The sequence below is a fragment of the Passer domesticus genome, chromosome 4, assembly GCF_036417665.1.
Source record: "Passer domesticus isolate bPasDom1 chromosome 4, bPasDom1.hap1, whole genome shotgun sequence".
Taxonomy (NCBI): Eukaryota; Metazoa; Chordata; class Aves; order Passeriformes; family Passeridae; genus Passer; species Passer domesticus.
The window spans coordinates 58,559,871-58,575,636 of NC_087477.1; the positions used below are offsets into that span (position 1 = coordinate 58,559,871).

Here is a 15,766-nt window from a genome sequence, read left to right on the forward strand (position 1 = left end):
AGGAAAAAAGACAGAACTCCAAGCTTTTGTGAGCCAGCCACTTAGGATACATCTCTTTTCTATTAAAAAGGTGCATTATTGAAAAAATTTATTTTCAGAAAATGAATTCACTCGTCAAAAGTACTCCTGAGAAGCAATGCAGACCATTTTCTAGTATGTACAGGGCTGGTGACACTTGTTTCAGGACAATTCCTCCTCCTCCCCAGCTCCCCCCAGCAGATTTCACGGATGGGAGGCCCGACAGGCCCACCAAAGCACATCACCATCCCTCCCACCTCAGGCACCGCCAGCCTGGCTCCTGCTCAGCTCCCACCATGTTCTGAGCCATGGCACCATTTTAAAACCTGCCCAAAAGGAGTCAGTGCAAATCTGCCCTGCTGGAAGGATACTTCCTAGCACACTTGCCAGTTTTATTTTGCTGGAATTTAAATAATGAGAATCCACATCCTTCTCAAAGTATTCTAGAAAATTCTCCCCACATAACTCTGGGATGCAGCCCTGATGAGTAGAGTTTGAAGTTTTGAATATGTACCCTTTGGGATGAAGATTTTATTATGGCATGATTCTTTCAAGTGTGGCTGGAAAATGAAGATGGTAGAACAGATTTCCATAGAAACTGGTAACTGATGTATTTCCTTCCAAAATCATACAGATTTTTTAACATATCCAAGTCTTCTTGACCTACCTAAATTTAGTTGGTGCAGCTATATAAGGAACTTAATTGCCCATTAATTTGTCCTGAGATATGGTAATAATGAGTAGCTGCCAAGATTGGTTTGGTATCAGCATTTAAAAGCTGTAATTTGGTTAGCAATGTATTGCCTCTGAGGATTGCTTTGTTCTCCTTCTTAACCATTCACCCTACATACCAAAACACATCTAATTACTTTAAATAGTGTTCTTCATTTCACTGCCTGGAAAACCTCACAACTCACTGAAACACTCTCCACTGAGACTGGCTGTGAGACAAACACGCTTAATACATCAGCTTTGGGTTTTCTTCTCTAGTTTTGAAATACGGATGACACTCTTTTTTTATCCCTTGTTTAAAAAACACAGATAATTTAGTACATAACCATGAATAATTTATTACAAGAGAAATATTAGCATAATTTCAATTACAAAAATCAAAGTTATTCCAAACTAGTAACTAAATATAAACATTAAAAAAATAGCATCTCTTACAACAAATATTTTTATACAAAAAATTAATCACTAATTTTTTTCTAACATGATGGACTTCTTGTACACCATGAAAATAATCATTAACTTTGTTTTTTTGATATTGTTAGAAAATAAAATTCTTTTATTATTAGTTGCTATTTATGTGTAATAGCAGATACACAGGTCCAGTAGAAAATACAGGAATTTTGCTTGGTATAAGCTAATTATTGCCAGCAGTTGGTATATAAGGAGTCCACACCCTTCTCAAAGAAAATATTATGACAAATCTTTAAAAAATGCCAATGCACATCCATTCAAGAACTGGACTGGTTGCTATTTCTTGGTCACACCACAGTGATGACTCTATAAGCAAATAAAGGGGCCGCAAACTATGCAAAAGCATTTCTTTTTCTCTTTTTTACAGTCAATATTTTCTTCGGTTATTCTTTGAATTGTGTAATTCAGAGTGTAAAACAATTCAAGTTTTTGTTAAAGAACAAACTGCAAAACCCCTTCCATTTTTTGTCTTTTTATTGTTTGTATTACTTCTTTTTAACTATTAAGATTTTGAAGCTTGAATCTGGTCAATAAAACCAAAGTATTCTCTACATTAACTAAGAATTAATGAAACCCTGTTAGTAGATTTTCTTGTCTGAAGCTTTTTTAACACAAGTATTTTAACAGCAAAGAATTGCTGTGAATTTCATCTCTCAATTATCCAAATTGATAATGTATACAATGTCATTATATTTTGAAGGCAAGTATGTTTTTAGTGAAAATGTCCCTTTTGCTGGGTAACAGTGACGCCACACAAATATATGAAATATAAGCAGCAACCCTTTTGTAAAGGATGAGCTTTCTTTGGCAGAACAATTTTCTATCCATCCAAACCGCCCTCTTCTACCAAACCTTTTAACATTAGAAAACATATAGCTTGCTTCATGAGGAAGTTCTGCTTGGCATATAAATTTCAGCTGATTAAAACCAGGGGTTTTTTTAACTGCTGAAGTGCTGGCATCTCTGGCAAACTTTCTGGACTCACACTTAAAAATTCAAAGACTGGAAATGCTGCTTTCTGATGAGCTTGTCACCAACCACACGTCTGATTGCTGAAGTTACTTACTTACAAAGTGGAAAGCAAAGAGAATTGTAATGAGTAAACCATGGACTGTGCAAGCTTTTTTTGTGACAGGAAGATCAGTGACCACAACTGAGGAACTACAGTACAGTTACCAATCTTCAAGGCTTCTGGTAGGTTAATATAGTGTTAAACATCTAATAGGGGCGAATATTATTATTTAGAAAAGTTCAAACTAAAAAAAAGACATTCTGACGTTTCTCACCCCTTGCCTACAGCCCATCCTTTACTTAGTATTTTTAGTATTGCAAGGATTGTAAAATGAATTTTGCACTAAGAATAAAAATTAACAGGACTGCTTTACTAGTAATAAAGAACAATACCTTCCCAGAAAATGAGGGAAAAAATTTGAAAAGCTTAAGCGGGTTCTAATTAATAGATGGCTATATTAGGAAAAAGTATGGAAATAAGTAAAGCCCCTTCTTAATCCTCAAAATAATATAAAAAAAGTGGAAATGTTTAATTGCATGTTCTGGTTTTCTCCTGCTTTTGAATACTAAATTCTATTACGTCATGTATCTTTTTATGCCAGTAGCAACTGTTTTCAGGCCTCTAATGAATTTTCTTTTTCTTAAACCAGGACTTAGTTTTGAAATAAAAAAGTACAGGCACATTCAGAGAGTCACAATCCATTCAGGATTCCTTGGGTAGAAAAGCTGAGATGTATCAAGAATTGTATTTGCTAAATTTTTTTTTGTGACATCTAATCAATGTTCATTGGCAGGTCATCAAAAGTGAAAAAAACTTGCATAAAATTTTATATTAAAAATGGAAAGGGTTAAACACTGTTTTCCTCATATTACATCTCCAATGAATATCCTTCATGTAGAGTATCTACAAACTCACTTGGCAATAAATTATAAAAATATAAAGAAAGCCAGAAATATTAAGGCCATCACCAAGGTAATAGCAGAGTACCTGCCACTTCAGCAAGGATTGTCTTTTATCATCAAAAGAAAATTGCATTTTTTAAACATGACTTACAAAGACCATTCTTTTTTGCTAATATTTCCCAAGAAGAGATGATACATAAAAAAAGGGCCATGTTTTTCATTGCCTAACATATAATCACCACCAGGTTTCTGGCTGTCGTGCTAATTACTGAACATTTTCAATCATTACTGCCAACAGCTGACATAGAGAGGAGTGGTCCACACTTAACAGGCCTCACAGACAAACTTCCAGAGAACTGCAGAAAAGTAGAGCTTTCTGATAGACATGGGTGGGCTGAGTTTGCAATTCATGATACTTTGATGATGAACACTGCTTGAGTGTTTCACTGACTGAACAAAATGTTGTCCTCCTCATATGCCAAAGCTGGATCTTCCATGCTCTCCAGCAAAGTGTGACTGGTTTCAAACTCACGGTGGGGCAGTGACGGTTCTTTGGCAACACTGGACATAAGCTGACTCCAGGTGATGTCAGTGTTTTTGAAAGCATGCAGTAGGAAAATGCCGATGATGATGCTGCAGAACCCACTCAGGGTTCCTATGATATCACCCGGTTCCATACTACTCCACTCCTTGAACAAGATGATGGAGCACGTCACCACTGTCGTGGTGAAGCACACGTAGTAAATGGGGGTCACAAGGGATGTGTTGAACACGTCCAGGGCTTTGTTGAGATAGTTGATCTGAGTGCTGACTGAGAGCACCAAGATGCCCACCAAAATGTAAACCAGGGGATGGCGATAGGCTGGCTTCCTCTGCAGCATCTGTTTAATGGCAATGCCCAGGCCTTTCACAGACGAGACAGAGAAGGCACCGATGAGTGAGCAAATTAAAATGTAGATCAGGATATTTGTCTGACCTCTCTTTGGAGCCACAACAATGATCAGGACGAGGGCAATGACTGTTAGGAGAACAGCAAATGTAACAAACACTGTAAAAAAGAGGAAAGGGAAGAGTAATGCACATGAGGTAAAATACCAGACTATGCCCGCAAATATGCTCAGAGTTCTTCAGTGTCCTGGAAATCTCCCTACAAACTGCAGCATGTCTTCACTGCAATTGCATACAGACCTGGATCTTGCAGCTTTCTTTCCATCTCATCTAGTGAGGTGACCTCCTCCTCCTCTGGAGCATGAATAACCATGACTGTTGACCCCAAAATGCTCAGTACACAGCCCAGCTTTCCATGAATATTCAGCTTCTCTTTTAAAAAATAGGATGACAATATAGCACTGTTCAGCAAAATAAAAATAAAATGTTCAGCTCCACCAGGCACAGAAGACATTAAAAATCTCTCTGTGTAGCATAGCAGTAAACATCTTTTGAGTTTGGATATATGGTAAACCACCCTAAAACAGTCAAATTGTAAGTTTTTCCAAGAAAGTTGTTCATGACCAAGAAGGTAAAGTCAGGTTTTAGGGAGTTGAGACACCCTCATTGCTTCCCTCCAGGTTGTAAAAGGGTCCAAATTGTTAAGGAACTTCTCACTCCTGATTGCCTGGGTCAGGGTATGCACTCTCACTGTAGATTAACCACAAGAGCAGTTTCTTTTTTTCAAAAATGATTCAAAGTACTTTATTTGCCATTACAACCAACGCACATGAGCTTTGGAAACTGTTCCTCATCCCTCCCCAGGCTCTCCCACCCAGGCACACTTTCTGCCTAGCTTCCAGGGCTCCCCCAAAACACAGAGAAGGCATGTCTCTCCCTTCAAAGAGATCAACCCCAGGATCTCCATGGGGTTGATTATTTAACCTAAGGACAATAACACAGCCTAAATAACACCACTCACAGGGCATGATTAGCCTGTTAGAGAACAACCTTGGACACAGGCACAAGCTTAATGGTGTGTGAACACACTCACAAATAGTTATTCAATCCACTGATCAAAATACAGACTTTTTTTTCCCACAAGGGTAATGAGTTCACTGACATGAAGTTCTAACAACCTCTCCGTCTCATGAAAATTTGAATGATTGTGATCCTCATCAAAGAAGAGGGTAATAAAGCTCAAGCTGTTTTTGCACAGCAGCAGCCAGGCAGCCAGCTGATCTGCATTCACCAACATGCTGACCCCAGCACCACTGCAGGGACTCATTAGTTTTGCTACGACAGAACAGCTGCAGTTTAAGCAGGTAGATTATTCCAAGCATCCTAGGGGGTTTTTTGTTTGTTTGCTTGGTTTTTTTGTTTGGGTTATTTTTTTGTTTTGTTTTTAATATGTGGCGCATGTTGTTTTAAACACAGTGTTTCATATAATATACTCAGTTCTTAAAAATCAGAGTTTTACATTTAAAATACTGTAATTTCATTTTGCTAAAAATTATTTCCTATAAAATTTTTGTATGCACAGTCCATGTCTTTGTTGCTGCTATGATAGCCACATTGCTGTATGTGCTTAAGAACTTGGAACTTTTTTTCTTCATACACAGGAAACAATAAGTCTGAAGGTCATTTATGTTTCAAAAGAACCACAAATTTTAATTATGGATACAGAAGAAAGCCTAGATTTTCTTTTCCTTCTTGCCAGAAAGATTTCAAAAAGACAAAACAAAATCAAAAGGTTTACTAACTCTGCCTTACCATGAAATTATGCTCCTACAAATATAAATGTTTTTGAAAACATTTTGTGTAGGAATGCTGTATTTTTATTTAAAGTTTAGTCACATCTGAAGAACAGGATACCAGTTTTTTAAAAAGCTCCAGTTCTCTAGGAATAGATAAATTACCTTCTGTCAGCAGTATACCTTGTTTATGCTGATAAGAATTACTTTATGATCTAGGTGGAAGGCTACAGGGAAGGCATTTAGTGGCCTTTGCAACAAGACTTTTGATTCTGTCTACCCAGAGAACTCAGTTCTAAATAAGGAAAAATATCTTTCCAGCAAGCAATAAAAAGCATTTTCTGCTGATCAATTGCTTTTCAGTTTTCTAATTAAAAATCTCTACTTTTGGCCAAAGAGTATTTTTTCCCTCATGCAGTGAGTGGTTCACCTGCCAAGGCTTGCTCCCAACCGATACTGACCTTATGAGAACACTCAGTGCACCCAAGGGGGTAACCAAGGTTGCAGGTGCAAAGGCATAGGCAGCAAAGTTTGCGGCTTCTCCTAATCCCACTGCAGAAGAAAGAATATTTGAATCAGCTTGGAGGAGAATATTAAAAGGCACACCACTGTAAATATTTTCTATGACAGTTATTACAGCAAATACAAACCAAAATCTTTTTTCTGCACTATACATGAACATTTTCATTTCAAAATTAGCTGCACAACCTCTTTTGGAAGTAATAAATGCTGAAGAAAGTTAAATACTTTTCTCCTAATACTCCTAGAAGCTGGACAGATACAATTCCATGGCATTTGACCAGATATTAAAGAAAAGATGGTTATTCTGCAAAGAGCTCTGAAGACCAAATGCAGTATTTGAAAGATGGCATATGAGAACAGCTTTTCATGAATGTGATTGCAAGGACATTTCTTTTAAGTGAAGGGAATGAAAAATCAGACAATAAATCTCTTTCAAACAATCTGCTTTTTGCAGATTTACATATAGGCTGAGAGGAAAGAACTGACTTACTTGACAGCAGTCCAGCCCACCAAAGCCATTCCTTCAAATAAGAATATCCACCTTGTCCTGGAAGAGAAAAAACCCTTATTTCAGAAGAAACAGATCACCTTATTGTAAGAAACAAAAATTACAGCTTCACATTTGCACTTACAAAGTACAAAAGAGCATTGTTTGCAACAAGAAGAATATTTGATTTTGACTGACATTTTATTAACCACTCTACTGCTTTGTGACTTGGACTTCTAAGAAATGCTATTTGACTAAATATACACAGAGGGGAAGTTTCAAGCAAAAATAAAATGTTTATAAACATTGTTGGTGAGCTTGAGATATTTCAAAATGCTTTTCCAATATATTCATACAGTCAACTGCAGTTTGACTCTCCTTTTACTTTAGGTTAGAAGAAATTAGAAAGAAAAACGCCCCTGTGTGCATGACTTTTTTTTTTTTTACAAAAAATTTAAGTGTATACAATATTCAGTATCAGATTTTTTTTCAAATAACCAAATTATCTGGAATAATATTTTCCAATAAACACAACAATCAAAACAAAAACTGCCAATGCTATGTATTTAAATTCATGCAAAGGAAATTATGAGATTAGTGCAACTGTTCTTTTTCTAGCTGTTCATCTGTTGACTTTGATGAAGGGACAGTTGTACTAACTGTAGAAACATGTAATAAATGTCATTTCTACAACTCATTGCACTCAAAAAAAGCTGAGCAAAACCAAAAAGCTAAACCAGCTTAAGACTTTCAATCTCAAATGAGGGGGAAGAAAGATTGAAAAAAGAGGGAGAAGGGCATTTTGAAGGGTAAAACAAATGGAGAATTTTACTTTAGTAACTAATTGCTCTCAGTGAGGAAATTGCCCCAACTCACTAGATTTAATACCCCCTGCATCTCCCACAGTCCTATGAGTTCTGAAATCCCAGTCCATGTAATCACATACAGAAATAATACCATGTCTCCATCCCTCACCAAGACAGGACTTCTGATCACCATTAAAATAGCTTTAAACATGTGATCTGTGACTTGAACCTTGATTTTGTCAAGTTCTAAGAGGTGTTTGTGTCCCCAGCAGGAGCAATGATGGGGACACATCACTTACCAGCTCGGGTGACTCCTCTGTCTGCCAGTTTCAAAAGTCCTTTCTTCTTCAGTATGAAACTGGACCCAATAAAGATACTGGAGCCTACAGCCAAAGCTAAGCCAATGTAGAGGTGGTATTTGCTTCCAGAAGGCATGGAAATGCTCCAGTTTGTTTCATTGCCTGTCCCTTCCATAGAGGTGAGGAGAGGAGAGCGTGACTCAGACACGTTGATGATCTGGCACCATGCCTGGCAGGAGTCACGGCAAGAAAAAGAGAGCACAGCACCTGGGAGCAGAAAAAGAAGGACAAATGATTCATGACACAGGCCCAGCTCTGGAAGAGCCCTGGACTCACCCGGCTCACTCCTTTTCATGTCTTTGCAGAGCACCTGTAATTTCTGACTGTGCAAATACCACACAAAACCCACACAATGTACACAGTGCTGCCCTGGGTCATTACCCACTCGTGTAGCTCACAGGTGATTACATTATTTTACATCCGTGTTTTGCACTTCATTGGCTCAGACAAGCAATAAGGGGAACACCAAGCAATGCACCAAAAAAATATTAGCTTCAATTTAAAATTCAACTAAAAATCTTAAAAGCTAACCTGAAGCCTCAAGATAAAGGGCCTCTTTTTTGTTGTGCAGAGATCACAAACACATAGCCGAATCCAATTTTGGACTTTGTCTGTTAAAGTAAGCCTGCTGCTATTCAAGGCTTCTGTTTTTACATTGGTGGCTGAGATTGGAAAAACAAATGGAAAAAAAGGAAGGAAAATCAAACAGGGAACAAACTCTCACTGCATATGGGCACTAAGACATTGTATGAAAACTGTTCAGTGAATACTGTGTGAGCCAAGTCTTATTTAACCAATCACAAAATTTTCAGGTGAAGGCCTCATTACACCTCCCAGCAAATTTAATCTAACCTCAATAAGCCCTGGTGGAGGTAGATCACAGGCCACAGGGACAGATGCCCCAGCTATCCCTGTGACACTGCTGGAGAGCTGAGTGATCCGAGCAGAGACCAAAGCTTCACACTCAGCCAGCCAAGCACTATCAGTGCCACTATGATGACAGCCCGTGGGAATGACATCATTGTTATCAGCCCAGATTTGTTTCTAAAGGAAGAACAGGTACTGCATTTCCAAGAACAAAAGGAGCTGCTTTTTTTGCATGGGGAAGCAGGGGTCAGGCAGCAAAGCTGCAACAGGGCTCCGGCAGTCTAGGCTGACTTCACAGTTTGTCACAGTAGAGTGCATCAGGCAACCAGTGTGGATTACAGAATCTAGACTGGAAAACTCTTAGGAACTCTTAGCCTTTTTTGAAAAGAAGGCTTATTGTGAAGACATGTTAAAATATGAAACAATTTGCAGAAGTACAAAAGCTCAGTCTACTGTGATACATAGGAAACAGGGGATGCAACAAATATTTTAATTACAGGGAAAACATGGTAAATAAAACTAACACATGAACAATTCATCCTGAAGAGTGACAGAATCAGTAATACACTCCCCTTTTTTCTTTTTTTTCTTCTCCCTTTTCCCAGCTGAAGAAATGCCACTTAGGGACTTGGTAGAAAAGGATGTGCCTCTGTGGTCACATGTGAGCTCTGGAAATAAAAATGTTAAATCAAAAGTACTTCACTGAACAATTAACAAGAAGCAGACTTGGATAATTCATTTAACACAGTTTAACAAAGAATAGTTAAAATACATAAAGTCCTAAAAATATCCTATTTGCAGTTAATTACAGCTAATACCAGGCAATGCTGGTATTAGCTCTGGGAGACAGCACCCTTTACAAGTAAGGAACTAGAGTGAGTACCTGTTCCCTATTTTCTCATTCCATATTATACAGCAAACATACTACAGGAAGTCATAATTTGATTTGCAGGCTGTGCAAACACATTTCCTTGTTTGCCAAGAGTGTTTCCATATAACAGGAGTTGTTTTGTATTGCTAAGTCAGACTTAATAAAAATGTTCCCACAAGATAGGTATGTTCATATTCCACAGCCAAAGATTAAAATCTTAGAGAACTTAGATCAACATGCAGTTACTATTGCATAGTATATAGGATAGATACTATTCTACACTCTTATCATTACTAGAAATTACAGTTGGATAATGTAAAAATATGGAATTAGCAATTGCAACTGAAAGTATTTTAAAATTCTAAACTATTAGCATAGTCTTAGAAGAAGAAAAATTTGCATATGCTTGTTTTGACATAATTAGTGAAGAATAAATCACGAAACAAAATTACAGAAAAGTCCTTTAAGCATGAATATATTTTCTCTTAGTAAACACATACTGGGGCAAGATAAAAATGCCCCTGCTCATGGCAAGGGGGCTGGTTTAAATAGCCTTCAAAGGTCCCTTCCAATCCAAACTATTCTATTATTCTGTGAAAAAAACAACAGAGAGATGAATGAAATCCCTTAGCTCCCAATACCCCTACACTGATGCTAAACCAGGATGGTGTGAGAAGCAGTAACATTCCTTGCCTTTAATTAAAAGAAAACTTGAAGATAAACACTCCTGATAAGTATAGTCCTTCCGTTCCCTGTAACAGTAAAGGCAGATTTCTATCTGTGCATTGGGTTTCTATAGTGAAGAAAATAACAATTTTCTTCCTCCTTTTTGGTGACTGGTGTACTTTCATTTAGCTGGAGATGAATGGCAAGCTTATTTTGTTTCACATGAAACAAAATGTTTTTCTGTGTTCTAAAGTTTTTCATTCCTCAGCATACCTTACAGCATCAAGTAATGAAAATTTAATCACATCATTTGTACCAAGTCACCCAGTGACTGTCACAGGTTGTTTCTCTCCTTTCTGAATTACAATCTTTGCCCACATTCACAAAGAAATATTGGATTTGTCACTGAGAAGAGTAATTTTGAATGCTTATGATCTCTGTTTATTGGGCTGAGCAGCTTCTCATAGTTAAAGAAAAAAAAAAGTAATTTGTTCCCCTTGCATGAAAAGTGGCATGTAAGTGCACAGATCAAAGAACCACCTGAGTGACGGGAAGAGGAGGCTGATCTGGGAATTACTGTTATTTTATTACCCCTGTGAACAGTCTGAAGATCACTTGGAAAGGCTGAGGAAGATGACAAACCACTGAGGCTGCCTGGCTTGCTCAGCACAGAGTTTCTGTAGCTAAGCTAGTTTCACCTCCTACTTCCAAATGTCAACAAACATGAACGTGTCAGCAGGACTCCTCCTTGCAGAAATAATCTCTCCCAGCTCTGACTCAAGGCTGGCAGCAACAGGAAACCAGTCTGAGCCGAGGCAACTGCTGGTGTAACTTCTGAACTTTTTTTATGATTCAGCTAATTATTTTTTTCTTTTTTTCCCCTCAAACACCTAAATATTCTCTATGTGAATTAGGCAGACCAGCCAGCCCGGTGCTATGCACTGCTTGTGACATGTCTAATTTGCTGTCATTCTGCAGTTCAGGGCTGACTGGCCTTGGTTACTGACAGCCAGCTTGGTTCTTAACCTGCCACTGAAGGTACTGGTCCTAAGTCAGATCGAAAACGAATTGCTCTGATTAGACAATAATTTAACTATTTCTAATGAGCTCACGGCTCAGCTCACCCCTGGCAGAAACATGAAACGCCCTTCTCGGTCACCCAGGAAACACCAAGCCCACCTTAGCCAAGGCGCAGCTCCTGGGGCCAAAAGTGGATGTATGGAGAAGCCGCAAGGAATTCCTCCCTGGCACACCTGGAGTGGAGACTCACCAAAAAGCACAAAACAAAGCCGAAAAGATGTTTAACCCGAGGCGGCCGCGGGAGAAGCGCCGGACACGCTCCTCGGAAAACACCTGGGTGATGCCGGGGCGGAGGAAAATCTCACCCGGGGCTCCGGGCACCGGGGCTGCAGGAGCGCACGGCCGCGCCCCGGGCCCCGCGCGTCCCCAGCGCCGCGAACCCCCGCGCAGCCCGAGCAGCCCCGGCCTCCCCGGCCCCCGCAGACAGACACTGCCCCGCAGACAGACACTGACCCGCAGACAGACACTGACCCGCTGGGCAGCACGGGCGGGCGGGCGGGCAGCGCCTCTCCGGGCCCGCGGCTCCGCGGCTCCGCCCGCCCGGGCGCGGCACGGCGCACCTGGGCGCGCCCGCTGGCCGCTGGAGACGGGGGTGGCATCCCCGCCACCGCTCTGGATCCAGCGGAGGGGGGGGGGAAAGGGCACGCAGGGCTCCAGGAGTGAACCCGAATGGGCTTTCAGGATTGTCACCGAGTCCCAGACCTGGGGAGTTCTGTGGCCCCACCTGAACACTGAATCCAAAGAAGAGCGCGCTCTCCTGATGAACCTTGGCAGCATTTGCCTCTCCTGGGAGTTTCTATAGATTTAATTTTCTTCCCCTTCACAGCTGGGAGAAGAGATGAGCAGTCTTGGTGTGCAACCGCTTATGTCTGTGACAAGCTGCCTGTACTCGCTTTGGCCAGTGGATCTGCGGGCAAGCAGAGGGATCCCCCGGCCAAATTATGGCAGCGTCCTGGAACAAGGGCAGTGCCGGGTGATGCATACCCTGAGATGACTCCCTGTGGCTTAACAGGCTCCAAATTGTTACAGAAATAATTATCTTTATTACCCAATGAATAGTTTCAACTAAGGTCTTGGTTTTGACATTATTAAAGTGAAATACATTTACAAAATGTAAGGCTTAATAAAACATTACATGTTGCCCAGCAAACTTCCTGGGACACTCTGCAGACCTTTAGCATGCACAAGGATTTCTCTAACTGGAGGCAAAATTGCAAATTTAACACACCTCCACAGAGCACCACAGCGACATGCAGGATTAAGATTAGAGCTGTAACCAGGCTTTGCAGCACAGTACCAAAACTAATCATCATTGGTTTTGAAAAGTTGTACCATTGGGGCATACTGCTGAAATACATTGACATTATCAGCAAAATAATTTGGTTTTCCTTGGCTTAGGTAGGTATCCTTGACTTTGCAGTCCTGTGGTTAAACCAAGAGATCAGTTTCAATGTCTAAATCTCATTTTTAATTTCTGTTTTTTTTTTTTTTTAGCATAACCAGCACTCTGTTATGCTATGTTAGGAGAAAAGGAACATTGGATTTGCTTTTTGTGATTTTAGTTACCATTCCACTTTACTATGTCTGCACTATAACAACTTCTAGGGAGGGTGGCCTGAATCCGGTGCAGGCTGCATGATAAATAGTTTGGCTTCTCTGTTTTAACATTTATAAAGCAGGTTACTGCTAAAAAAAGGGAGCAATAATTTTAAAATGGTATTTGAAAGAGTTAAATTAAAATTTTAGAGCGTAATCTGAAAGTTTGGGAGAAAACTGTGATCTTCTTCTTGTACAACATAAGCATGCCCATAGGATAAAACCACATACATGGACAGATGTATGTCTGCTTCAAATCCTATTTTTGTTCTGTGTCCTCTCAGATCTGTCAATTCTGTTTGTTCATATCCCTGTTTCTGAAAAAATGTGTCAATTTTTTGAGCTTGCTGCAATCCTGCAAGTGACTCTGTTGGCAGATCTGCTGAGAAGGGAAGTGGTAATATCCACAAAGTCCTGCTGAAGCAGCAGAGAAGGGTGGGAGAGGGTGAGCTGCCAAAGACCACCTCTTCCTCTGGCACAGCTCTTGCTGACCTGCTGCTCACAGCTTCACGGTGGTGCAGTACCTAGAGCAAGAATACAGAGAAAAAACACAGCTAACATGTGTGTAGATGGGCTTCTGAACCAGCCAAGTCCTTTAGCAGGCCATGGACATCAAAGTCTATTTAATCAATGAAAAAAATGTTTAATCTGATTTACACATTTGTTGACAGCTAGCTGAACATGAACCAGCAGCGTGCCCAGATGGCTGGGAAAACCAATGGCATCCTGCCCTGTATCAGCAATAGTGTGGCCAGCAAAATTTTGTCCCCCTGAAGCTGGCACTGATGAGGCCACACTGTGAGTCCTGTGTTCAGTTCTGGGCCCATCACTACAAGAAAGATACTGAGGTGCTGGAGCAAGTCCAGAGAAGGGAAATGGAGCTGGTGAAGGGTCTGGAACAAAAGTCATGTGAGGAGTGGTGAGGGAGCTGGGGGTGTTTAGCCTGGAGAAAAGGAGGCTCAGGATAAACTTTACCTCTCTACAACTGCCTGAAAGGAGGTTGTAGGTAGAAGAAGGTTGGTCTCTTCTCCCAAGACAAAAGCAACCAGACAAGAAGAGACAGCTTCAGGTTGTGCCAGAGAAGGTTTTTCTTCACTCAGAGGCTTGTCAAGCATTGGAACAGGCCACCTAAAGAAATGGTGGACTCGCCATCCCTGGAGGTATTCAAAAGATGTACAGATGTGGTAGTGATGGGTATGGTTTAGTGGTGAATGTAATTGTGTTGGGTTAACTTGTACTTAATGATCTGAAGAGTATTTTCCAACTTAAATGACACTATATACTTATTGTTCCTTGGCTGAAAATCTTTACATGCTTCACATTTTTATATGGTAATAAACTGCAAAAACCACTGAGACCCTTTTTCTTCAGAGAAAAAAAATGAAGTCACAAAAAACTTGTGACCAGCAATCCAAGTCAATGGACAGATGCAAATACCTTGCAATCTATAATATTATTACAGAGTAGGCATACTTCAGGCATGCCTGCAGTTTTCATACTGGTTTTGAAGAACTTTGAGACAATGTCAGGGAGAAACTAACTACATAAAAGTAATTTATCAACATTGATATATTTTTCTTTATTTTGGATGACATGTAAAGGTCAAATGGGAAAGAAAATAAAGTATTGATACACAATCTTATCAACTGACATAAAGAGAAAACAGATGCCAATTTGCCATTCAAAATGACACTTATGACTGATTTAGAGCAATGCCTGGATCATAAGCTAATGCAAATCAGCACAGACACATTTAATTCCCTGGAGCTGTGCCAGATACAGCTAAGCACAGATCAACCTTTTGTGTATGAAGTAAAAATATGCATGTAGTAACAGTCAAAGCAATTTTGTGGCAGTTTCCATTTCTCCCAAAGAGGAATAAATGTCTATGAAACCCTGCTATGCCCTTCTATGCTATTGCACTATTTTTCCCCCCATTAAATGTTTGGAAAATGCAAGAGAAAATTTATGTTAAAATGCTGCTACTTATGTAGTTACCTAACTTCATTAACTATGTAATATATGAAAGGTTTCATGAAACTTTCCTTAAAGCCAGCAATCACTGACTTTAATTGTTGATCTTTCATAAAAATAGAAGCACTGACTATCTAGCCAATTTCAGTCTTTTACATTTATAACTAAAACAGTCATTGTAAACATCATTTTTGTGCCTTAATAAATCCCTTCTTTACCTCTGTGTTAGCCATGAACTACTTAATTCCCATAATTTGTGTGTCTCCTTGGCTTTGTTATAAATTCTTTAATCTTGTTGAGGATTTTTTTTTCTTATGTGCATGTACATTGAGTTCCTTATGCAGTATTGAATTATATTATCGTAAATACTGAAGATGATGACAAGTTTCACCACAATTAGAAAACCTGTTCACTGTGCAGCTGGTTCAGTTGCAGACATGAAGCAAGAGCTATCTCTTTTATTATTATTTAGGAAAATTGCCTGTGGCATTTTGAAATCCTGTTCTCATTGCTCAGCTTCCCTGTTCTGTATTACTCTGCCAGCAGTTGTTGCTACACGACAGTGTCCAAACATGAGTTCTGTTCAATACAGAAGCTACAGACAGATTCATTACCTTTCCTGGCATGTAGCCACACAAAAATTACTGGAGTAGATTTGTGAATGAAGCTCTGACCATGGGATCTCTATCTTCCCCACTACACGGTGATTTAGTGCAGACCTG

At 39.7% G+C, this 15,766-nt stretch overlaps 1 protein-coding gene across 5 annotated transcripts; it reads right to left on the bottom strand.

The window, feature by feature from the left end:
- Window positions 1-1,077: 1,077 nt before the first annotated feature.
- On the bottom strand, window positions 1,078-12,273 carry NIPAL1 (NIPA like domain containing 1). Of its 5 annotated transcripts, none has more exons than XM_064418234.1 (7): window positions 11,928-11,959; window positions 8,522-9,525; window positions 7,931-8,197; window positions 6,829-6,885; window positions 6,278-6,368; window positions 4,324-4,484; window positions 1,079-4,183 (listed from the first exon to the last, which is right to left on the bottom strand). In XM_064418234.1, the coding sequence occupies exons 3-7, from the start codon at window positions 8,103-8,105 to the stop codon at window positions 3,579-3,581; spliced, it is 1,089 nt and encodes a 362-aa protein (XP_064274304.1). In that variant the 5' UTR covers window positions 8,106-8,197; window positions 8,522-9,525; window positions 11,928-11,959; the 3' UTR covers window positions 1,079-3,578. The 5 variants fall into 5 exon arrangements, with proteins under 5 accessions (XP_064274305.1, XP_064274304.1, XP_064274302.1 ...); XM_064418232.1 differs by lacking the exon at window positions 11,928-11,959 and adding an exon at window positions 11,574-11,766; XM_064418235.1 differs by lacking the exon at window positions 8,522-9,525 and having other exon boundaries at window positions 1,078-4,183; window positions 11,928-11,963.
- Window positions 12,274-15,766: the final 3,493 nt, after the last annotated feature.